At 45.5% G+C, this 24,572-nt stretch overlaps 1 protein-coding gene across 1 annotated transcript in view; it reads right to left on the reverse strand.

The window, feature by feature from the left end:
- asic4a (acid-sensing (proton-gated) ion channel family member 4a) overlaps positions 1–22,820 on the reverse strand; it is a gene marked incomplete at its 3' end in the record, with an annotated part of 110,355 nt that extends 87,535 nt beyond the window's left edge. Inside the window, exon 1 of the mRNA XM_083641519.1 lies at positions 22,227–22,820. Within this exon, the coding sequence (XP_083497645.1) occupies positions 22,227–22,802 (576 nt within the window). The 5' untranslated portion in view covers positions 22,803–22,820. The remainder of the gene's footprint in view (positions 1–22,226) is intronic.
- Between the last annotated feature and the right edge of the window lie 1,752 nt (positions 22,821–24,572).

The following is a 24,572-nucleotide window of genomic DNA, read 5'->3' on the forward strand; positions in this document are numbered from 1 at the left end:
TTTAAAATTATGTCAAGATGCCCATTAGCTGGTTATGGTAACTTCCTCGTCTTTCAACTTCCTCATCACGGGAGACCCGTGGTTTGCCTCCCGACATGTACAGTTTTTAACCGCAACCTGACCATAACACTAACCTTAACTAAGTTATTTTAGTTACTTAACCTTTAGTATGACTCACTGGAAGCAGGCAGCAGCATAAGCTCTGCCATTGGCTCCGACCTTCAGTCGGAGCGTGTTACCACTCTCAAATGCCTCCGCCGCTGTGAAACAACAATGCTAGCTAGCAAGCTAGCAACCTACACGCTGAAAATGGCAAGTTTTGACGAAGATTTGGATTGTGCAATAAATCAGGCCTGCTTGGATGGTTGTAAAGATAACAGAGCCTTTTTTCCTGCTATACCAGAGTGAGAGAGTAAGAGGAAGCTAGAGACTCTCCTGTGCTGCTACAGCCTCTCTTTAAAGGAGGACTTACCTCCAAAACACTTTTTTTCAGCTTTTAACCAATATATATGACTTTGGGGGTGATGTGTGAAGAATTCTGGTCAGAATTTCCACATTTGACACCAAACTGTTGCCATTTTACCATTTGTATCATTTTTCAGCAGCATACCTGGCATAAGCGCCCTCTTAGGGTCAAAGACTGCTTTTTTTTTTTTTCTCAAATGAATGGGAGATTTGGTACAACCTGACGTCAGGTTGTCCCCAAAGACTATGGGATTTCAAGATAATTACTCCCCTACCCCCTCTGTACCCTTTCGGCTCCTCAGAACTCCAAGCCTATTCTTATTGAAGTTTGCTCTTAAAATACTGAACCAAACGTTGTCAAAGTTGGCACATGTCTTAATTATAGTTAGTTTCCCGCTGAATGTGTCACTACTTTATTAATATCTTACCTGAATAAGCTCGAATGATGATGTATATATTATCAGTCCGAGTTGCAAGCAGCTGTCTCCAGCCCAGGCATGCGGGAGAGAGTCGTACTGTAAACCTCATGCACTAGCTCCAAGCTCCGCGGGCGCGCGCAGCAGAGCAGAGCTCTCTGTGCTCTGAGAGTAGAGAGAGCAGTCTGATATTTCCGCAAACAAATATGGTCGCAGTTTAGCGCACATGTAAAATATAACGCTATACTACGACGTGACAACATGACAAAGCTTCTCTAAACACATCGGCTACTATCATATTTCCCTGCATCCCTCCTACTGAGATTATATCGGTAATGATTTTGGACAGACTGAATGCGCGGAGGAGAAGGAGAGATCTGCAGCTCTGCCCTGAGTAGCCCTGAGAGACACTCGCCTCGCTCCGACTACTGTGCCCGTCTGTGAAAAGCGTCCTGTCCAGTCGCACCTTCGCAAACAGATGCGGGATTCCCTCAATCCTGTACCCAATCTCAGACTGTATTCTCTAAATCGCACACCAGCTATTTCTGTCTGTTTGTTTGTTGCTCCGTGAGGTTACAAGCGCCCCATGCATGCAGCAGGCTGTTTCGGCAGCCGGGGTCTGGCAGGAGGGAGGAGGCGCAGGCAGCCTGCACTGCGCTGAGAGGAAAAAACTTTTGCACAACTTTTAACACGAATCACGAAAAGCCCCCAAACTAAAATGAAAAAGGGACTATATGGCAACTTGGACGAGGGAATGACGTAGAGAAATCTCGCATTGTGTTACCCCAGAACGGGGGGTTTGTCGTATTGTGCGGTGTGCTGCTGTAACGAGCCCATGCCACTTTGCTCTCGTAACGTAGTTTAACACACTGCCATAGAGTCACATGCAGAAAAATAATTACATTTCTAGTTCGCCACTGAATTACCAAATTGATATAACTTTCAACCATTTTGAGCAAAGCTCTTTCCATACAGGCCACCAGCGTTGGCTAATTGTTGATATTTATACAGATATGGCCCCTCTCAAATAAATTATTTTTGAGGCAATAGGCAAACTGTAATGGCGTCGATTTCAGAAAAAAAATCTTGACTTCAACACAGCCAAAGAGTCCAGTATAGACAAGAGCATATGTCATTTCTTGGTTTTTTCCATAGGTATTTTCAAATCACTGTTCTAATACATATCTAGGGGGTAAGTCCTCCTTTAAATAACACAGCACCTATAACTGTCAACTTTCATGTCAAATGAGCATTTGGGTGCGGGCAGTATAGCGACACTGCGGAGCGCGTCATCATTCAGAAAGCACACCCAAAACGGGGGAAAACAAAAACTCCCCCCCAATCCTGGCGTTCTCCTATGTCACGTTTCGCACACAAAGATCATATATACAGAAGATGAACACTCCAACTTACTTCCTTGACAGCTAGAACACATTTCTCTTCTCGCCAATTCTCAATGCCTTCCTTGTTTTGCTCGGCAGTACAAAAAAACTTTAATTGGCGATTTTTTACATTTTTTGTCTGCGCAGCCCCACCACACAACAGCTTTGAGCTATGTTTAATTCAAGGAAAATGATGCTGGTGTATGGGAGTGAATGGAGAGCTTTCCCCCGTGATGGGCGTGGCCTATTTCATGCAGTGTCTCTATGTGCAGCCTCAGCAGCGATCAAAGCTAACTCATTCTGCGGTCATAATGTAACAAGGTAACTCAGTGCCTCAAACCAGCAGCTTTGACAAACATTTATTCACCTTATCTGCCAGTATTCACTTAGCACCTCCAACAGCGATTGTAACATTTTCCTCCATCTGAATGGAGCCGGCCTTGGCAGTCCTTCAGGACTAAGTGATAATGAAAGTCAAAACCGCCGTAATGTTCTTTCTAGCGACTCTTCATATTTCACTCAAGTGGTTTCAAATCTTTTGCTGGTGCTAACTCAGCGCAGGTATGTGTAGTGTTGTAAAAACCTGTCAGAAACGTGGTTACAAAAGACAACCCCAAACAGCAATGTGTCATGACAATTAGAATTCTGGATGATAAAATTGATGGTTGGACTTGCACGTCGAAATACAGACTAAACGGGCAGGAGAGGTGCAGGGTGCAAGTGGAGATCAGGTCTATCATTGTTGCAATTCCTACTGGTGGCCAACAGAGGTCCCTTAAGGTCACATGTCTAAATCCCCCTATTAAGTTAGCGAGCGAGGCACATGGAACCGTTATTAGGAGGTAACACATTTCAAAGGGTGTCAAGGCTCTCCCTTCGCTTCGCTGCCTAATTTGAAAATATGAATGCTACTGACATACGCCTGCATGGGTGGAAGTCTCTAAACAGTTCAACATTGTACCTGAACTGAAACCTCTTTGAATTGTTTTTCCTCTCAGCCATCTTCATTACAATCCATATTCCTCCAAATTGTAATACAATAATATCAACATTTAATTTTAATTATATGTTATCTATGAAAGCAGCTTGCAGCTTCAGGTACCAAAATGACCACAGCCATGAAATTGAACCCTGTTGTTATAATATAATGTATAATAATTAAACAATCAAACATCTCCTCCAAAGAGAAACCTTCTGGATAGTAACTCTCTCAAAGCCAATACATTCCCAGGCCTAAATGAGGAGGTTGACTGTCATATATTGACGTGTGCTTGCTTCCTTGATGCTTACACCCTGATGAGGGCTCCTTGAGCTGAAACGCGTTGGTTTGCTCTGATAAAAAAATTTGTATAGCCATGGATTATTAATAAAGCCTTTTTAAAATGTTCACCTTGAACAGTGTGCCTGGGACTTCTTCTTTATGGGCCTTCTCTTTTTTCCATTCACACAAGAAGGTGAACTTAAAGATCCTCTGTCTTAATTGATCCAGCCCACTCCCACGAGCACCGAAAGACCCACGCAGCACTCCTATCCATTTGTTTCATTGTATAATAATTCAGTTTAAAAACCTTTGGAATTCAGATGCATTCATGTACTTTCTGACACCTTGTCTAAGAAAAGCGTCAACCGTACACTGCACAACTTAATTACAGTGCAATGCAATCAATAAACAATGCTCTGTTGACATTCAGAAAAGAAAAAAATATATAGGGGCCGTATGGTTTGTATGGAATATTACCTTGATATGAAATACATAGTGCTTTGTTGGTGCTCTGGTAGCACCAACACACAGTCAAAGAAATTGGTAATATACTGTGTCCATGAGATGCTTTGGCCTTATGTGTCTCATAAATAAAAGTAGTTTAGAAGATAACAAGTAAAATGGAGGACAGTTGGCGATTAATGGCCAGCGGAGTCCCCTCCTGGGGCAACAGTGTTAATCGGAGCAATAGGTCTCTTTCCTGCTGGATCAATGTCAGCACAGATTTCAGATTGCTTTCCTGATGCGCGCCAAGTTATCTGTGATTCAACTTTAATGGGTTATTGAACGGAGCCAGCATTTAGGGACCGGGGCTGTATTTCACGTTATTGACAATAAAACGCACACAACCTTCTCATTAGCATACATTAGGAAAAAAACGGAATTAATCTTGACAACGCCATCGGGGGAACAGGGCTACAGTTTACACGCTTGTTTAAGCAAACACCCGCTTATAGAGGCTCGGTGGTCATGTGACAAGTGGCTGTAGGTAGACGCAGCGTGACAGAAATCACAGCGGACGAAAAGCTCCCGAGTAAACCAGAGGAGGGGCATAAATTAAGGAGGGAGACGGGTGAGGAGAGGCGACGGGATGTTTTCCATGTATAAATTATACATGCCATTATACATGTATAAATTATACATGCCATTATACATGTATAATGACAGTATGACACAGCCCTAAATGTTGCAGGGCCTCGGTGGATCGCAGCTTTTCTCACTGTCATCTCAGATCAAATCACCTTCTTCAGCATGAATGCCACTCAGAAGATTTGTAGTGCATGAATCCAGCATCTTGTAAGCCAAAAGAGTCGGCATGCATCACATTCGGGACGGCACGGTGGCTCAGTGGTTAGCACTGATGCCTCACAGAAAAGTCCTGGGTTCGAACCCCCCGGTCTGTCCCAGGTCCTTTCTGTGTGGAGTTTGCATGTTCTCCCCGTGGTTGTGTGGGTTTCCACCAGGATCCTCCGGTTTCCTCCCACCATCAAAGACATGTATGTTAGGGTTAATACTCCTGTCACTGCCCCTGACTAAAGCGCCCGGCATGGTTTTGCGCAGCCACGACTTGGAGCCTTGCCGCCGACGAGCGGCGACAGCGAGACTGTGCATACTCAAACGTAACTCGTTCAAAACACGTCCAAAACGTTATCGTGTCGTTTACCAAGAACTTGCAATCATGTCGGTGGGGGGACATTTTATTGTCCCGGTGAGCCTGCAGAAGGGTTTGCTAGATGAGGGACAAGCATGTTAAATGAGGAAATGGCATTTCCTCATTCCTCACAACAAGGAGTTGACGGCGCTAGACGGCGCAGAGTCACATTTTCGAGGAGCTGCACGCCCCCTACGCCGAGCTGCGCCGATAGGACCCCTAGCTGCGCCGACCCCCTCGGCGCAGCCAGCGCCGCCGATTTCGCTCGAGCATAATTTGCGCTTTAGGCACTGACAAAACTAACGTTGATCCCCGGGCGCTGCACTGTGGCTGTCCACTGCTCCTACAGTAGGTTCTGTAGGTACCTAGTATACAGTAGGATACCTAGTATAGGATGGGCCAAATGAGATCAGAAATCAGAGGATACATTTCCCCACAGGGATAATAAAGTATACCAAAAAAATTATAAAAAGACCAGCAGATTTGCAGCAGGGCCTACAGTATGTGCAATGCGTATTTGTCTCTTTTGTTTCTAATGAGCTGTAAGAGCCGACGTGCACTAACAGGTTTGTAAATGCTTATACCCGTATGACATTAGAAGTCTTGACATGTGTGATGCGCCTGCTTTTAGCCAGCTCATTACACCGTAATGCGCTCCGCGGGCTGAGACGCAGTGTATCCGCACATGACAAAATGAATGGTGGCGAATCAGGCGAGATCATGTGCTAAATCACATGACATTTGGCTGCACCTGAAGGTCGAGTGTTTTGTCAACATGGGCAGAGCCTGACAACAAGGCTGCATTTCTGCTGGAAACCTCACTGTACGACAAGACGTGGACTTAGGGCATTCTGTGGAATCATCCTGTATGTGTGGAGGAATCGCTGAAGATTTGTGGGCTGTTATTTTTTTTTAATTATTATTATAGCCTAGAAATGTGCTGTGATTTGGAAGAAATAAGTAATAAATAATAAGTAATATTATACACATCCTACTGTCTATATACCATATACCAAAGATCGGAATCAGACCTGATCATGGGGTATTTTGATGGCACCCGATCAAATCCTGATCGCATTTCTTTATTTCATTTCTCTCCCTGGTACTCCATGTAAGCCAATTATATGATATGTGAATGTCATGTGCCATAAACAGGTGTTCTCTACATTTTACAGCAGTGAGGTGCATCATGGCATGGAAGGAGGGGTTGCACCCATATGTCTGCAGTGTGAACTATTTTAGCCCAACTGCTAATGCTGGGAAGGATTTTGAAGGGCGGCAGCCAGTGTTGCTATCTGGCAACACTGGCTGCAGAACAGAGTTGCTTTCAATGTTAGTGTAACGGAAAGGTATTTATTTTTGATACTTTAGTTTTTGAACAACAATGACAGAATCCTGATTTTAAAATCAGACTTGTGAGATTTATTCATAACGCAGAACATTAATTGCTTAGCGTTTTCCTCACCTGGTTTGGTTTTATTGTTTTTTTTTTTGATCGAGCAGAGGAATGCTTGCAGTATGCAATAATGTCTTTTTAAAGAAATGAACGACATACAGGTCATTCATTTCTTGGTAACACTTCATAATACTGTAACACAAAAAATGGGTAGTTACTGAGGAACGAGTAAGGAACGAACCATTAGTTCATGAATAGTTAATGATTAGTTAATGAGTAGTTGATAGGTAGTTCCTTAATGGTAGTTACTTAAGAACTGACCATTAGTTACCATGTTAACGAACCAGTAAGTAATGATTACTTCCCTAAATTTTTTTTTTTTTTAATATTTCACTAGTTCTTGGCTCAAACACTTAGTAAAAAAAACACTTTTTTTGGTAGGGTTTACATATCGCACTTCCGGTGGGCGTGGCCTAACCAAAGTAGGCTAGAACTGTAGCCACGCCCCCAAGGAGTTCGCATGTGAAAAAATAGGCTCCGCCCCCTTTCCCTGGCTTCCGGCGGGGGTGGGTGGAGCCAAAAAAGGTAACTCCGCCCCTGAAGGTCGTAGAGCCTCGGGGGCGTGGTTTTAGTGGGGTACCTCGATCTCCTAAGTGGGGTAGGGTACTTTACTAAAGTGGGAGGAGCTACACTTTTTTAACTTGCATACTTGAATAAATTCGTCTTCACTAGTAAAGTAAGCAGGAAGTAATGGTATATTCCTTAGGAACAACTCAGGAAGATGTACTGCTTTACTTGAGGGGGCACAAACATGTTAACTAATGGTAAAGTAAGCAGGAAGTAATGGTATATTCCTTAGTAACAACTCAGTAAGATGTACTGCTTCACTTGAGGGGGCACAAACATGGGAACTAATGGTAAAGTAAGCAGGAAGTAATGGTGTATTCCTTAGTAACTACTCAGTAAGATGTACTGCTTCACTTGAGGGGGCACAAACATGGGAACTAATGGTAAAGTAAGCAGGAAGTAATGGTGTATTCCTTAGTAACTACTCAGTAAGATGTACTGCTTCACTTGAGGGGGCACAAACATGGGAACTAATGGTAAAGTAAGCAGGAAGTAATGGTGTATCCCTTAGTAACAACTCAGGAAGATGTACTGCTTTACTTGAGGGGGCACAAACATGTTAAGTAATGGTAAAGTAAGCAGGAAGTAATGGTGTATTCCTTAGTAACTACTCAGTAAGATGTACTGCTTCACTTGAGGGGGCACAAACATGGGAACTAATGGTAAAGTAAGCAGGAAGTAATGATGCACTAACATGGTAAATAATGGTAAGGTAATCATGAAGTAACGATGAGTACTCATGAACAACTGGTAAGTATTTGGTGGAGTCATGCTCACGAACATGGTAACTAATAGTCAGTTCTTAAGGAACTACCTGTTCATGAACTAGTGAAATATTTAAAAAAAAAAAATTTAGGGAAGTAATCATTACTTACTGGTTCGTTAACATGGTAACTAATGGTCAGTTCTTTAGTAACTACCATTAAGGATCTTTAAGGAACTACCCATTAACTATTAATGAACTAGTGAATGAAAACAAATAAAAAAAAAAATTAGGGAAGTAATCATTACTTACTGGTTCGTTAACATGGTAACTAATGGTCCGTTCTTTAGTAACTACCATGGGAACTAATGGTCAGTTCTTAAGTAACTACCATTAAGGATCTTTAAGGAACTACCCATTAACTATTAATGAACTAGTGAATGAAAACATATAAAAAAAAAAAAAATTAGGGAAGTAATCATTACTTACTGGTTCGTTAACATGGTAACTAATGGTCAGTTCTTAAGTAACTACCATTAAGGAACTACCTATCAACTACTCATTAACTAATCATTAACTATTCATGAACTAATGGTTCGTTCCTTACTCGTTCCTCAGTAACTACCCATTTTTTGTGTTACAGTATTATGAAGTGTTACCCATTTCTTTATTGGTACTGGCAGATAGTCAGCAATGCTGAATGACATCCCTGATATCATGTCTTGCCCGTGTATGCGTTCCGGTTGTCCTCGCACCAAGTGTGAAAAGCTGTAGATGGTTGTGAAGTCGTCAGAGGAGCCAGGCCGGATTCCATCTGGGGACGACTCCATCTCGATGGCTTGGTGCAGCACACCTAAGGACAGTCCAACCAAGATATGTTCTCGCACTTTTGCTGTTGACGGTGATAACAGCTGTTCTGATCTATGCCGAGCTCAGCAAAGGGACAAACAAAAGGTCAGTTAAATTCCAATTTGAACTCACAACAACCCAGGGTCCGTCCGCAGCAAATGACTTCCACGACGGTCGGTAGGAGCAAACGCCATTAGGAAGGCATTAGCTTGAATAATTCAGTATTTTCTAACATAGCGTATCATTCCATAAGCTTACTGTGCATTATTAAGCAGTATAGAATGATGCCAGTGATTTTCAGTGGGAGCATTACACGGGAGGTGGGGGGAAAAATCAATGCATTTGCTGCTGGCTCAAACTCACACACCATAAAGCCATTTGACAATTCATTGCGGGCGTCTCCCAAGGGGGAAGCTACGAGGGATGCCAAGCACCATCTCACACACAGGAAGCCTGGTTCAAGTGGTCTTCAACACAGCCCCGTCCAGCACGGATATAGATTCAGACATCATCTCACACCTGTCATAACACCTTAGTGTTTGCGTATAATAGGTCAAATCCTGCATTACTATTCAAAGTCAAGAGAAACGTGCGCAGAGGCGAGAGAGACAGAGAGAGAGAGAGCATGTTTGTCGAGACGACGTGATGTAAAATGTTTGTAGGATGAGGTTGATTTTATTTTGGACCAAATCACAGGGATGACATGGAAAAAGTGTAAACGCTTATTTCGGTGACGGTGGGGTCATCAAAAGGGCCTTTCTGTGTGGAGTTTTCATGTTCTCCCCATGCCCCCTGAGGGTTTCCTTCATATAGGAACCCCTCACCAAAAACATGCAATATCCTGGTCGCTGAAGTGGTGCCTCCTCTGGTCGTTAGGGGCGCCTGTTCGGAGGGAGGGGAACTCGTTGGAATAGCGTGATCCTCCCACGTGCTATGTCCTACCGGTGAAGCTTCCCCTGTCAGGTGAAAAGAAGCGGCTAGCTAACTGCCCATGTCTCGGAGGAAGCATGGAGCCAGTTTCGGCTCTCCCCAGATTGGCAGAGGGTGGAGCAGCAACCAGGATAAATAAATTAAAATTAGCACTAACGGGGGATCAAAATGGGATAAAAAAAAATCTGGAAAAAATAAAAATAAAAAAACACTTATTTCCATCATGGACCCTTATGCCTCCCACACACTAGAGGATAAAAGGCCCGATTTAATGCCCGATTCCCCTCGGGGGGGCGTGGCCCGATTCGAGGCTAGTCTCAACCGATTTTTTGTCAAAATAATTGTCAAGTGTCTGGTGTCAATAAATTATTGATTGAATCGGAGCCGGCCCGATCTCGAATCGGGCATATCAAACATGTTTGATATTTACGATGGCTGTCTCCCGACGGAACCCGCAATAGCCAATGAGAGCGAGCAGACCGGGACGCGTCGACGCATCATACCCGGATGTTAATGCAGCGCTACGAGTTGTGGCAACAGCAGTGCCATGTAGCTCCTCTCTCCAGCATCCTCACAGCTTAAAACAGGGTGGACAGCGGCGGATGGCTCTCCAAACATGTGCCGAGCGGAGCGGTTTGTTTGCTTCAAGGGAGTGGATATGCTGTAATATGAGCTCTCAGACAGAACGTTGTTTTATCTCATTTTGCGAGGGTGTCCGCGCTGCTTGAAGTGGACCCGCCGCTCGGTGCATGTTTGGAGAGCCATCTGCTGTTGTCTGTGTGAAGAAATTGCGGTTTTGTGGGATATAAACAGCCTACAGTCTAGTTGCTGGAATCGCTGTGAGTCGGTACTTCAAACGGCTGGTGTGTGGTCTCGCAGTCTGGCCGAATCGTCTAGTGTGTGCGTTCAAGCGATTTTAATGTTAAAATCTGATGAAATTGTCCTTATGTCTGTGGTCTCTCATGTTTTTAAAATCGGTTAAGATTTGAAAATCCTCTAGTGTGTGGGAGGCATTAGTTAGGCGCGCTTCCACCCAAGCAGCCCAGCAGGCTGGTCCGGTGCTCTCAGGAGAGGGCCATCTTAGTGGAGAGGCTTCAGATCACATCCAAAGATACTGGAGCACACGGCTCCGTGTGCAGGGCCGTAACCAAGGTCCCGAAATAGGGGAGGTCCAGCAAGGGGAGGCGGATTCGGGCGCCGGCGAAAAAAATGTGAGGGTTTTTTTCCCCCTTTTTTAGCCATATTTAGAGTAATATATCATTTTAAATCAACATTAGGATTATACTGTTGTGATGTCATTATTCAGTATATTCTCTTTCATGTCACCACCTGCTCAGCTCTCCTGTCAACATAATTGTAACTAACAAACACAAACTATTTTAGCCAAATTCATATCAAAATGACACCTACAAACACAGGTACACAACCCAAGCCGTACACAACACACAAGTCATCATCGATAATAAAAAAAAACATACAGAGGGACATTTATTTATTCCTGATAGGAACGATTGAAAAATAAAATAAAATATATTATGTTGTTTTTAACTTTACACCACCTCTTTTTGTTACTTATTGGGTCATGAAACTGAAACCATGCATATAGCCACCTGCATACCTGACTTCGGGAGCTTGGCAATTGGCATCATGCATGATTAGCCAGTAGCATCCCAACGTGTCACACAGGTAACATTACTTAAGAGACAGACTAGACACTTACTTTCTTGGTTGTTGCTAAAAAATCTGTAAGTGTCACTCACTGTCTGTCGTTCACTCGCTCACTGTCTCGCAGCTCGCTCACCTTCAATTATCTCGCCAGGCAGACAGACAGTCATCACTCACCACCATGCTGCTGCTCTCTCGGAATCAAGTTACCGCAGACGCGGCGTCAGATGACTTCCTGCCTGACCTGCCTTTCGTTTCAAAATAAAAGCCATCCCGTGTTTTCCATGCTTTTCCATGCAGATTGTTTTATTTTTTACAATCTTCGTTCTCAGGACACTCTACAATTTTCTGTTCCCAAAGTCCGAACTGAATTGGGGAAGAAAGCTTTTAGGTTCTCTGCACCCACCGCATGGAACAGTCTGCAGTCTGATCTTAAACTTAATAGCTTAGTAACCTTAAATGGTTTTAAGGCTATGGTAAAATCTCTTGAGAACAGGCTGTCTGTATGCAAATGTTTTATTTGATCATTTTAATGTTTTTCAATTGTATGTGTTTATGTGTTTGTTTGTTGTAACTTTGTGTTGCTGCTGTTTCTTGACCAGGTCTCTCTTGTAAAAGAGATATTTGATCTCAATGGGACAAACCTGGTTAAATAAAGGCTAAAAAAAAAAAAAAAAAAAAAAAATCTCTGAAATATTAGGGGAGGTCCGGACCTCCCCGTCCTCATAGCTAGTTACGGCCATGTCCGTGTGCTCCAGTATCTTTGGATGTGGTGTCAAATGTGTTTGGTAACTAACTCAACATCCTTGAAAGAAGCAGTGAGGGCCACGGCCAAGTGTGTGACATTAGACAAGATTCAGAATAAGAGCCAGGGCCCAGTTGCACAAAACACCTTAGATTAAGTTTTCCCTCAGGGTCAGAGTTAAGGTGTCTCTCAACGCAATCGACAAAATTATTGTGGGGTCCGGGGAACCGCCCCACGGGATACGGGAAGACAGCAGTCATTGACCCTAGGCTGCACGTCACGATAAACGAGATGAGCGGGGCAGTGAGTACTCGGACTGTTGCGATTTCTGGTCTGAATCGTAAAAATGGATTACCTCTTGGAGATATCACTGCCGCTGCGCCGACGTGTTTAAAATTGAGGACCAGGACAGACTCGTGTGAGGAATGTTGTTGATCGCTGCACCCACCGGGGAAACCCAAACATCTGATTTAATCTGCCCCCCCACCTGCTATCAGCCGTCAAGGACACTAGCAGCAAAACTCTCCAGAAGCTTCGACTGCAACCTGCGCTTCCAACATTCACCCCCCCCCGCCCTGACATCTGATGCCTGACTTTTGGACTGGAAAGACCGAGGCCATCTCCACAGCAACCGCTGTGTTTCAGCCAGGAGGGGGCTCAGACTTACACACACATATACACATATGGACCCTCAAGGACTCATAGGCCAACACACATGGTCACACACGCACTCCCCCAAACCCCCCCCCCCCCTTCCCTCCCACGAACCAAACTGGCGCTGAAATAGGAAATAGCAGCCTCCTTGGTGTCGTGGTGTGGGCTGTCTTTGCTGGTAATCCTGTACATTTACAACAAATGTATTTGTATTGTATAATATTGAAGTGTGCCTTTATTACTTTTCAAATTAGTAATAATTTTCTGAGTGTATTTCATTTAAATGCTTTGTCCAATGCTGACGCCGTTCTATGGCGTCCCGGTTTTGCTCTCCGACTCAGAGCGAACCAAGCAGAATTTCACACGTGATACTTGTACCATGGAGTGACAATAATAAATCTATCTATCTATCTATCATAAAATAGAATCGGCTGCACAAAACACCCTTAAATCTTCTCCATAAGGTTAAACATTTTAAAGAGCATGGTGCAGGTTCAAAGAAAATCTGAATTTACATTTTGGGCTCATGATTACAGTGAAAACACTCCAAAAAGACAAAGATTTCCCCCCCCACAGGCCCCCAGTGTATAAATATGGAGGAAAAGGTGGCATTTTATAAATGGGTGTGTGACATCACAAGAGGAGAATGTTCTGCTGGGGCTGACACAGGGATGCAAAGTCATGGAGAGTGAAAAAAGGTGACAGATACCAGGGCAGACATAAAACCACTCAGAAATCCTCATATTTTGGGCTGAAAATTGTGACTGTCACCTAAAGGTGATTAGTTGGCATCCCTGTGACATCACAAGTGTTAGTTCCATGAAATGGACCAGTGCCCCCTGCTGGTTACAAAAAATAGTTTAAATGCAGCTATGTGTGATTGAAAAAAAAAAGAAAAATCCCATTGCTATATACCACCTTCCACATATTAATGCAATGAGGTCTCCAACCTGCACCATGCTCTTTAAGGAAAACATAAGCACAAGATTTAAGGGTGTTTTGTGCAGCCGATTCTATTTTATGGACACCTTAACTCTGACCCTAAGGGAAATTTTAACCTAAGGTGCTTTGTGCAACTGGGCCCAGTTGTCCAGCCAAGCGGACCGAGCAGGACCTCATGTTCACATGATGCCAGGGCTAAATATTCATGGTGACATTTCCATTGGCTGAATGGTAGCCCAGTGACATTTCCATCCGAGTCACAGTGGCCATGTTTCTTCTTCTTTTTCTTTTTTTTTACATTTGAAATCCATTTGAAAGATGTAATATATATATGTGCCATCTCTGGCAAAGCAACTAAGCCATACAGGCGGAAGAGATGAAGAAGCACGGATCCATTATCTGCTGATGTGGCCTAAAAGCATGCGTGTTTAATTTTTCACAAGTATTTCCATGAAGACATTCAGAGGCTGTGAAACACGGCTAAATGGAAGGCTCCCATGGCAGCTAAAGGGATGTGTTTAGAGTATGCTCTGCCACGGCTTTCATAATCATAGCTATCTTGTCTACAAATGCTCGGTGAATATAGTGCTCAGCATTATAATTGTAAAACAAATGCGAAAACAAGTGGGAATGAGAAGTTGAATACTCGCCTATCCAAAATGGAGCTGGTAACGATAACGTACACTCAATTACTAAAATTATGTATTAACAGAATCCAAATGTCTAAAACATAATGCAAAGGACCGTAACATGCCTATCGTTCCAGTTTTATTTGGCTATTTATTATCTGTTGGATGGGACGATATCAAAATTCAATATCACAATGCAAAAAAGTGACAATACAATAGTATCATTCATGGGGCAGAACAATGTATGGTGATATGAGCTCCATGTAATATATTCTGCTGTAGTAATCACAAATGAGACACTTGATCACAGATTCACAAGCTTTCCATCCAGACTATATTACTGTATCGTCATTTTGGAATGACATTTTTAAATTGCCGTTTACATTCTAGCGAGCCACTGCCATAGCTCAAAAAATGTGCGGCTTAGAAATAAACACAATTCATACTTTGTCGTCATTGCTTCTATTCATTACATCGTATCGTGGTTGTACTGAATCGTGAACCCCATATCACGTATAGCGTGATATAAAGTGTAACCGAGTGAATTGACCTGTCAGGTAGCGAGTAGGTTCCTTAAACTCACTCGCCCAGTATAAAGGCACATTAATCCGCTCCGCCAAGGGAGATAGCTCTCTTGGCGCAGTGGTTAGCGTGTCCGCCTCGCAAGCCGAAGGTCGGCAGTTCGAATCCACCCCTGGGCAAGCCTTTAACATGAGTTGCTGCAATTACCATCAAACACAACACAGTTACATAAGCATATGGTCCCTTATCTGTTGCTTTATTCAGATGGATCTGTTATGGAGAGCATCACGTGTCCAAAACTCTACAACTCAAGTCATTACTTGAAAATGGTACAAGTTGTGAATCATCACGTATTGCTTGATCATTTCAGCATCCTTTAGGGGAGAAGAAGGTAGACGGTGTGTATTGATTGCTTTGGGCTGCATGTATGGTGATACAAACAAGATCTCCTGCTCTAAAGATCAAATTCTGCTCCGACTAACAAACGCAGGCCGAGCCGGAGCCCCAAAACACAGATAATTAGTCACAGCAGGCTGGGAGCAGGAAGGCCCAGGGAAGCAATCTGACTGAAGGATGTATTGATCCCGGGCAGAGGAGGAGGGGGAGGGGCCGCGTCACGTCGGGAGTCATGATCAATCTCACCAAACCAACTCTCTCATTCTCCTGATGAAACTTACACGCGCCCCGGACTCTGTATGTGGAGGCACTCCATCTAACATACAGTACGTGTACACTCAGACACAAATACACGTGTGTGTGTGTGTGTGTGTGTGTGTGTGTGTGTGTGTGTGTGTGTGTAATGTGCTGCCACATTAACGCTACCAACGACTCGGGTGTACGGACTTGTCAGAAGGAGACAAATGTCTGTGTGAGTAAAAGACTCCCAGGGGTTATAGGAGGAGGAGGAGGAGGAGGGTGCGGTGGCGGGGGCTGTTTGGGGAGGGCGGGGTTTAGCGGCGCCGCAGCATCGGAAGCCTTTCTCGTAGAGTTACAAGCCGTCCCCAAACTGCGAGATTGTCCCACATCCAGCGCTCCAGGCACTCCAGGCAGGGTGCAGTCAGAGGGGTGCGCTCAGGGAATGAAATCTTCACTAATATAAACTCTTTGCATAATAATATGCAATATGGGGTTTATCCAGCGGCTGGTCACAGGTGCGCTTCATCTGATTAGACGGTGGTGATGCATATCAGGAGGAGGGGGTAATTCAGCTCCCTCTGAGATGCAGGAGGAAGCAGTGCAGTGAGGCTGATGTGAGCTACATCCTGTAGGCAGGCAGCACTAGTTCCTCCTATAGCCTCTGACGGGGGAGGTGTGATTTGGTTATGCATTGTGCAGAGGAAGAGCTCCCTGGGTATTAAAAAAAAACACAATAAAAGAATAGAAAAGTGATGAGAAGCGTTGTGTGTGTGTTTGTGTGTTTGTTTGTTTTTGTGTTGTGTGTGCTGGCGGGGTTGGGGGCGGTTGGGGGTAATAACATTCGGCGTCGGCGCCGTGGGGCGGGCGGCGCGGATCCGATAGCAGACAGCGTGCTGCTAAGCTGCGGGGACACCCACAGCAGCGGAACTGTAGATGGCTAATTGACAGGCTGTTTGAGACGAAGCCAGTCCAGATAGCCAGTCACTTTCACGCTCGCAGTCCCTGGTCCCCCTCCGCCAGGGGGAAAGACGGTGGTCGGGCGCGGGTGGGGGGTAAGGGGTTTGGAGGTGGGTGTGTGTGTGTGTGTGTGGTGAAGGCGGGAGGGACGTGTGCAGACGTTGAACCCACCAGGGGACCGGATGTCACTCACAGTCATCTGCTCGTGTGTAGCACTATCCAAGAACAGCACTCAGCGCACGTTCAGACACGCACACGCACACGCACACACACACACACACACACACACACACACACACACACACGAGAGTGAATGCCTGTGCATGGGGGGGAGTTTTCACAGGACAAGACACAGGCCGTGGATATATGTTCTGTGAAGACACAGGCGGTAGGAAGTGAAACAGTGCTACACAGCCACAAGATATAGCTCTAGTCTCCTCCACACATACTGTACATCCCAAAGAAACATCTCATTTGAAAAAGTTCCTAATTCTTAGTTATTGGATGGTGGGTGGTGAGAATTAAAAAAATAAATCCATAGTATATATTATGCAAATGAAGCTATACAAGGCCAGATAAACAAAAACACAATACAAAGGAGAGCACTAATGGTTCTTTACAGCAGTGGTTCTCAAAGTGGGGTCCGGGGACCTCCAAGGGTGCTTGAGGGGGGTTTCAGGGGGTCCCCAGCAAAACGGAGAATCGTTTATTTCCAGAATAATTCCGTCCATAAGTAACACAATGAGAGAATGTATGACTATTTTGGTCATGGGTTTCATACACCTTCTGTAATAAAACATCTAAAAGTAAAATTTGCATGGGACAAAATCAAATAGGGGGTCAGTGGCCTAATTAGTGTCATTTTAGGGATCATTGAACATCTCAAAGTTTGAGAAGCACTGTTTACAGAACCGTGGTCTGAAAGGTTCTTTGTGGATCTAGACAAGGTCCAGTTCACACCTTTATTTTTCTGTGTGTGCAATACAAACAGAACACAGCTTGTTTAACGACACAGACTTAACTTTGCCTTCCCTATTTAGCGCCTTCAGTAATTAAGCTCCCGATATAAACTCATTTTCCTTCACTCGCCAAATAATTTTCTTTAACGCGCAACTTCTGAACAGAAAGGTGTCGATATTATCTGGTCAGTCATCCATCACAGGAACACGGCAGAGGAAACCACAGAAGGGGCAGCGCGCGTCACTACTCCTGATCAGCAACGACTCTTTGGAGCCAATTCTTCACAGTATTGATTTACAGTAATGTGGGCGAAGATTTCATCACAAGACCAAAGAGTGAGGAGGGCGTCAAGATCATCTGCTGCTCACAAACGCTCAACATTCAATTATCTATCAAAACACAGCCTCCTCTCGACACAAACACAGCCTCCTCTTAACACAAACACAGCCTCCTCTCAACACAAACACAGCCTCCTCTCAACAAAAGGGGCCTCAGTCGGTGCAATGACAGAGTGGAGGGAGGGCCCTTTAACAGTGTCCCTGTTAGGAGACATTCAAACCCAAAAGCGTTTTTGGAGCTGCCAGCGTCTTTCTGCAATTCATTCTCTATGTAAGGACACGCTAGACGTGCTCCTCTTTCAAGGAACGCACCTGGCGTTTAAACGCTGGTGGAGTCTCGTCTTTTTGGCGGAGCGCTCTGGGCGTTTTTAAGCTGAAAAAGTTGAACATTTGGAGGAAAAGCGCCCTGCTCGTCTTTTTACTCCTCCTACATTTTCTCCTCCCAGAGGGATCCTCAACCTCGCTGCTGCCAGAATTGGCAATAATCTGGCTTTCATGTTGACAGTGAACAACATCAAACAGACAAAACCAGCTGGCTACCGTCCTTGTGGTCGTTGTGTTCTGATCTGTACTGCACGCGACTACAGGCGAAATAAAACAAAGCGCAAAAAAACGCTCCGTGCGCTGTGTTTTGTGCACAATGGAAGCACCCTCAACATGATTTTCATAGCGTTCTGACTGAAAAAAATGCTTTTGGTGTGAATGTCCCCTTAAGTGTGTGTGTGTGTGTGTGGGGGGGGAGGGGGGGGGTTATAGATCCCGCCCCCCATGCTGTCCTACAGCCGTTTAGTTAACTCCATGTATGCAGAAGGGATGTGTCCTTGCTGAGAGCGTCATGTGAAAACGCAGCAGCAAACACAGCTGAGAGTCGGAGCAAAGCCATCCAGCGTTCTGTTGATAAGAGACAAAGTGCTCGTCTCGTCTCCGCTACAACACCAACACACAGATGAACAATTATTCAGAGTTGGAGCGGGAGAATAATACTAATCTATTTATTCATGGCTTGTGGAGTCGGCTTTATCTGCCGTGATTAATCCGAGTCAATAATGTAATCTTTAATTAGAGAGAATGCCGCTAATACCTATGTCAAATAATTGCGGCGGTCCACAACAGGAAGGCACATTTCTCTGCTAGGTGATTATGTCTTTTCATGCTCCAAATGACATCAGACAGACCATTTTATTCCGACTGTGTCTCTTATTCTATTCAACTCTCGACAACAGATTTTATAACAGATTTTATGAAGAGTGAATGCAATAAGTGCATTATCAAGTGCTCAACTTTATTGTATCTCTTTATAATAATAACCTAATATCAAGAACAAGCAGGTTGCGATATTTTTCAGTTTTGTGAAAACACATTTGAGACCGTGAGCTCTGAGCTCATTTGCCTGTCAGTCAAATGCAATAATTCTTTTTTTATCAGAGATCCACGTGGAATAAAACAAAATGCAAGGCGGAAACCCGTCGCACGAGGGAAGATATGTTTACAAAAGAGCTGAACGTCAGGAAATATTTCCATTGCATTTCATCATGCGCTTTTCCCATGAGCAGCACACAGCCATTTACCCAAATAACACATCTGGAGCTCCCGGGGATGATCAATCCAAACACAACACACGCCGCCAACAGGCCAATCCTGATAGAGGCCCCGAGAGAGGAAGAATAATGACCGGGAGACTTTTGCTTGTGTGAGTAAGGGGGCATGCATGTGTACACATTGCATGTGATTAATAGCGCATCGCCTGTGATAATGGCTTCCTTTCATATTCGGGCACGTGGTGTGTAATTTGTTGTCTTTTCGTGTGAGAGAAAAAAACACACACACACACACACAAGAAGAGGACTAAATATGAGTGGCTTTCATCTAGGGCTGCACGATGACATCGGCAGGTCATCGGTATCGGCCCGATAAAGGCTTAAAAAATGAAATATCACATCGTCCCGAAACAAGCATTTCTGCCAATATGACAGGCAGATAAAATGATGTTATTATGCCCAAATGAAATAGGGTGAAACTTGCCCTGGTTGTAGTGGCTATTGTCAGGACTGTCTCAGGGAGAGCATCATCCAAGGCTGTTTAAGTAGGATGAGTCTTACAGTGATGAATCTTAAAATTTTGTTTGAAGGAAATGTTACATAGATATAAAAAATATAAATGGCATGTCGTTTTCTTAGTTGGCCCAGTGAACGTGTTCATTTTCAAAAACATTGTATTGATGCCAGTGGGCCATCAGAATAAGAGTAGGCATAATGTGTTAATTCCACTACAGGAGAGACTTGATGCCCTCTGAAATTAGGTGGGAAACAATGCACACATATATCGGTATCGTCATCGGCAATTGGCCAAAAGAGTTGGAAAATATCGGCATATCGGTTATCGGCCAAAAAAAAAAATCCAATATCGTGCATCCCATAGTTTCATGTAGTTCTCACTGGGTTTGCACCAGCTGCTCCCACAACTCCCAGTCCTGCCTGTGCCTTCCCAGTGCTGCTGCCCTTTGTGGGGGTGTGGAGGAGTACAGTAAGTGACTTGTCAAGCGTGGAGGCAGCAAGTAGCCTGTAACAAATCTAACTGACAGCAGCCCCGAAAAAATGCAGATCACACAGCCGACAGAGAGAAGAAACAGTGGTTTATAGGCAACTTTCAGGCAGGATCTTAATCTGTGATGAAGTGGCACCACGTACCGGCGACAGCTACAGGCACGTTTCAAAAGACACAAATACACATGGACAGACATTTCTTGGATGTCAGGATGGCCTGCTAATTGAATGTAGTCGGGGATGGACGGAGTGAGTGTCAAAGTGTCAGAGGACATCCTCGTGGTGCCGACCGGGAGCACATTAGAAACGTTTCAATTTGTGTTGTCGCTTCGCAGCCGAATTTCCTCAAACCTCTCCCAGCTGCCCCGAGAGGCGTGCCATTTCCCTTCAGTGGATTAAACTACAGAGAGGAATAGTCGGAGGGTAATCCGGTCACAGGTCATTCTATGTCTACAAGTGAGGTGCCGCCGTTGAAGGCAGGAGAAACACAAGTACATTGTAACAGAAAGTCAGATGGCATGATTCAACTGTTCCTCTTGCTCTGTAATTTTGCCACGTCAAAGGTAGTACAGTGCAATCCCTGTGATGAGACAGAATCCTCAGGTCTCTGGAAGGTGAGCATATCAATGTTCAACACACCCTATTAAGACTTGACAAGCGCACTTCATCATCACTAAAGCAATTGCTTATTCCATCTCCTGCAAGGACAGTGCCTTTAATAAATAGTGTAGAGAACACATACTCTCTCTCTCTCTCTCTCTCTCTCTCTCTCTCTCTCTCTCTCGCTCTCTCTCTCTCTCTCTCTCCTCACTTATTGAAATTGTTTCATTCCTTTTAGTCAATCTGGCTAATGCAAAAATCATGTATGTCTGTCTCTAAATATTTAATCTTAACAGCAGCCAGACTGAAATACATCAGAGCAGCGTTACTCCTTCCTTGCTGAAAGGTACAAGGAGCTCAGAGAGAGGCAGCTGCTCTGCAATGTCAGAAGGAGAGAGAGACACAGAGAGAGAGAGAGAGAGAGAGAGAGAGAGAGAGAGAGAGAGAGAGAGAGAGAGAGAGACACACACACACACACACACACACACACACACACACACAGAGAGAGACAGAGAGAGAGAGAGATGAGAGGGAAGGGAAGAGTGAGACTCGGCTATTTTCGATGACAATTTTGCTGCCATTCACTCGCAGCGTCTAGGGTCGGAGGCAGCATCAAAGAACAGTTTGGCTTAGAAAAGTATACAACCACACCGTGCCTTTGGAGGAATCCTGCGTTCTGTAGGCACAATTAGATTGTGGTACACAGTGAAACTCGTTAGATTGTGGTACACAGTGAAACTCGTTAGATTGTGGTACACAGTGAAACTCGTTAGATTGTGGTACACAGTGAAACTCGTTAGATTGTGGTACACAGTGAAACACGTTAGATTGTGGTACACAGTGAAACACGTTAGATTGTGGTACACAGTGAAACTCGTTAAGATTGTGGTACACAGTGAAACACGTTAGATTGTGGTACACAGTGAAACACGTTAGATTGTGGTACACAGTGAAACTCAGATTGTGGTACACAGTGAAACACGTTAGATTGTGGTACACAGTGAAACACGTTAGATTGTGGTACACAGTGAAACACGCGGCGGGAGAGAAAAACACTGCTCAGAACTCAGAATAAAAGAGGGCACGACACGCTGACTACGCCAAAGCCCTGCATCCTGCACGCAGACATGTCTCCTGGGAACCACATGGCGCCTGGAGATGAGCACCAGCACAAAGAGAAGTTCAATCACGCTCCCCTTTCATGCTCATAGATCGTTTTTTACCAACAAGAAGTGCCCCGAAAAGTTACATACGCTTCCCCAGATGCGCTCCCCACACGAGCAACCGTATTTGTGCTGAACTCGTTTGACAGCAAAAGAGCAAAGCAAGAAGTTTTGAGAAACTTTGGGGCTCACCACAGAGAAGTCGTCCACGGAGCAGTTCTGCCCACTGAAGTTGCAGCTCATTAGCATCTCTTCTAGCTGGTGGCCCGTCCTGTTGAAGATGTCCTGCATGTCGGGCGCAGGGTACACCAGGTCGGTGGGCTTGTGCCCATCCTTGTTCTTGGGCGGCAGACCTGTCAAGTTAGCCAGGTGGTAGATGTCGGCGTCGGTGAGCGCGGAGAAGCGAAAGCGATTGATGTTGCAGATGGTCACCGCGGGGAAGACCATCTCGGGGGTGGCCTCTTCATTCAGAGCCGTGACATGCGGGTGCTCCAGGTAAGAGATGGCACACTTGGCCGCTTGGTAGAGAAAGAGTACCAGCGACGCCAAAAAGCAGAGAGCCCAGAGGGTTTGCCGGATGCCCAGGCGTCCGGAGACAAAGATGTGGTTAATCCCGTGGAGGGAGCAGGAGTTGGCGAATCCGGCCAAGTCCTTGGCCGGAGGTGTGCAGCTCTCCTCGATCAGGCTCTCCTTGTCCCCATCCTGCTTGGCTTTCTGCTTCTCATCCTCCTCTGCAAATTTGATTTTGCAAACAAATTCGATAGGCATGGGGGCAGCCAGGTCTGCGTTTGGGGTTTTGTTTTGATGGCAGCTATCAGCCCGGTCGGTCACTTCTCTCCTACTTCCTTTTAGCTTTGGTCCTCTGAGCGAGATACAACTCCAGACGGAAGAGAAACAGGCAGGAGAGTTTGTTGCTGCTGCTGCTGCTGCTGCTGCTGCCTGTGCTGTGACTGATACGATGCTGCTGCCTCTGCCTCCACAGCGCCGAGTGACTGGAGCGCTGCTGCTGTGCTGCTCTCTGCGCTTGTCTCACTACTTGATCAGCTCAGCACAGTCCTGCTTATCAGCAGTAATACAGCCGTCAAAGAAAAGCACCCTCGCTCTCCGCTTCAGAGCCACAGATGATGGAAACGCAGCATTTTGAGTCGTGCTAAACTAGGCAGGGGGGTGCTTAATAATTCATGAGAAGGCAACACTGTCATTATTTCCACCTCGCCGGCGCCAGCCACAACTTAGCGCGCTCATCCCCGCGCCTCTCACTCACATGCAGGCAGCTTCCCCAACTGCTTAATCCACTTGTTTGGAAGGCTCCCCACCCCACCCTGCCCTCTTGACCGGAATAAAGTTGGTGTCAAAAGGTTGCTTTGCCGAAACATCCGCCGCTCGATGTGAATCGCGGGGGGTCGCCGTTGTTTAACACCACCCCCAATGAGCTCTCTGGGGAATGCCTAATTTGGAACAATAATGAGGAGTGAGAGGAAGTGGGAATGAGCACGAGGCAACTGCTGGCAATCAATCTCGTCTTTGGAACGGAAAAAAAGTAAAAAGACTATTGATTGCGTGGACGCATGTGTCAGAGATTAAGAGAGGCAGAACAACGCTCTTCTCTTATCAGGGACTAATGGTAGCAACACAGACTCCTGCACGAATTTGAATGAGTGAACGCCTCCTGATCTGGACCCCGGCGCTGCTAAAGACGTTGAAATAAAGTATCGACCCGCATCCTCCGCCCCCGATCTGTTGCAGTGTGACTTTGTACTGTTAATGGCCCTTTTCCAAGTTGCCAAACAAAATTATGCAAATGCCAGCAGGAAATGTGAGATCGCCAATACATGTTATTTCCCTTTAAATGGGATTGGTCATGCGAGGCACACCACACAGGGCTAGGACCTTTAGAGGAACGGCCACCACACGGGGCTGGGACCTTTAGAGGAACAGCCACCACACGGGGCTGGGACCTTTAGAGGAACAGCCACCACACGGGGCTGGGACCTTTAGAGTAACAGCCACCACACGGGGCTGGGACCTTTAGGGGAACGGCCACCACACGGGGCTGGGACCTTTAGAGGAACGGCCACCACACAGGGCTGGGACCTTTAGAGGAACAGCCACCACACGGGGCTGGGACCTTTAGAGGAACGGCCACCACACAGGGCTGGGACCTTTAGAGGAACGGCCACCACACAGGGCTGGGACCTTTAGAGGAACGGCCACCACACGGGGCTGGGACCTTTAGAGGAACGGCCACCACACAGGGCTGGGACCTTTAGAGGAACGGCCACCACACGGGGCTGGGACCTTTAGAGGAACGGCCACCACACAGGGCTGGGACCTTTAGAGGAACGGCCACCACACAGGGCTGGGACCTTTAGAGGAACAGGGGCTGGGACCTTTAGAGGAACGGCCACCACACAGGGCTGGGACCTTTAGAGGAACGGCCACCACACGTGGCTGGGACCTTTAGAGGAACGGCCACCACACGGGGCTGGGACCTTTAGAGGAACGGCCACCACACAGGGCTGGGACCTTTAGAGGAAC

Source organism: Poromitra crassiceps, assembly GCF_964638095.1.
Source record: "Poromitra crassiceps genome assembly, chromosome: 8".
NCBI classification, from domain to species: Eukaryota; Metazoa; Chordata; class Actinopteri; order Beryciformes; family Melamphaidae; genus Poromitra; species Poromitra crassiceps.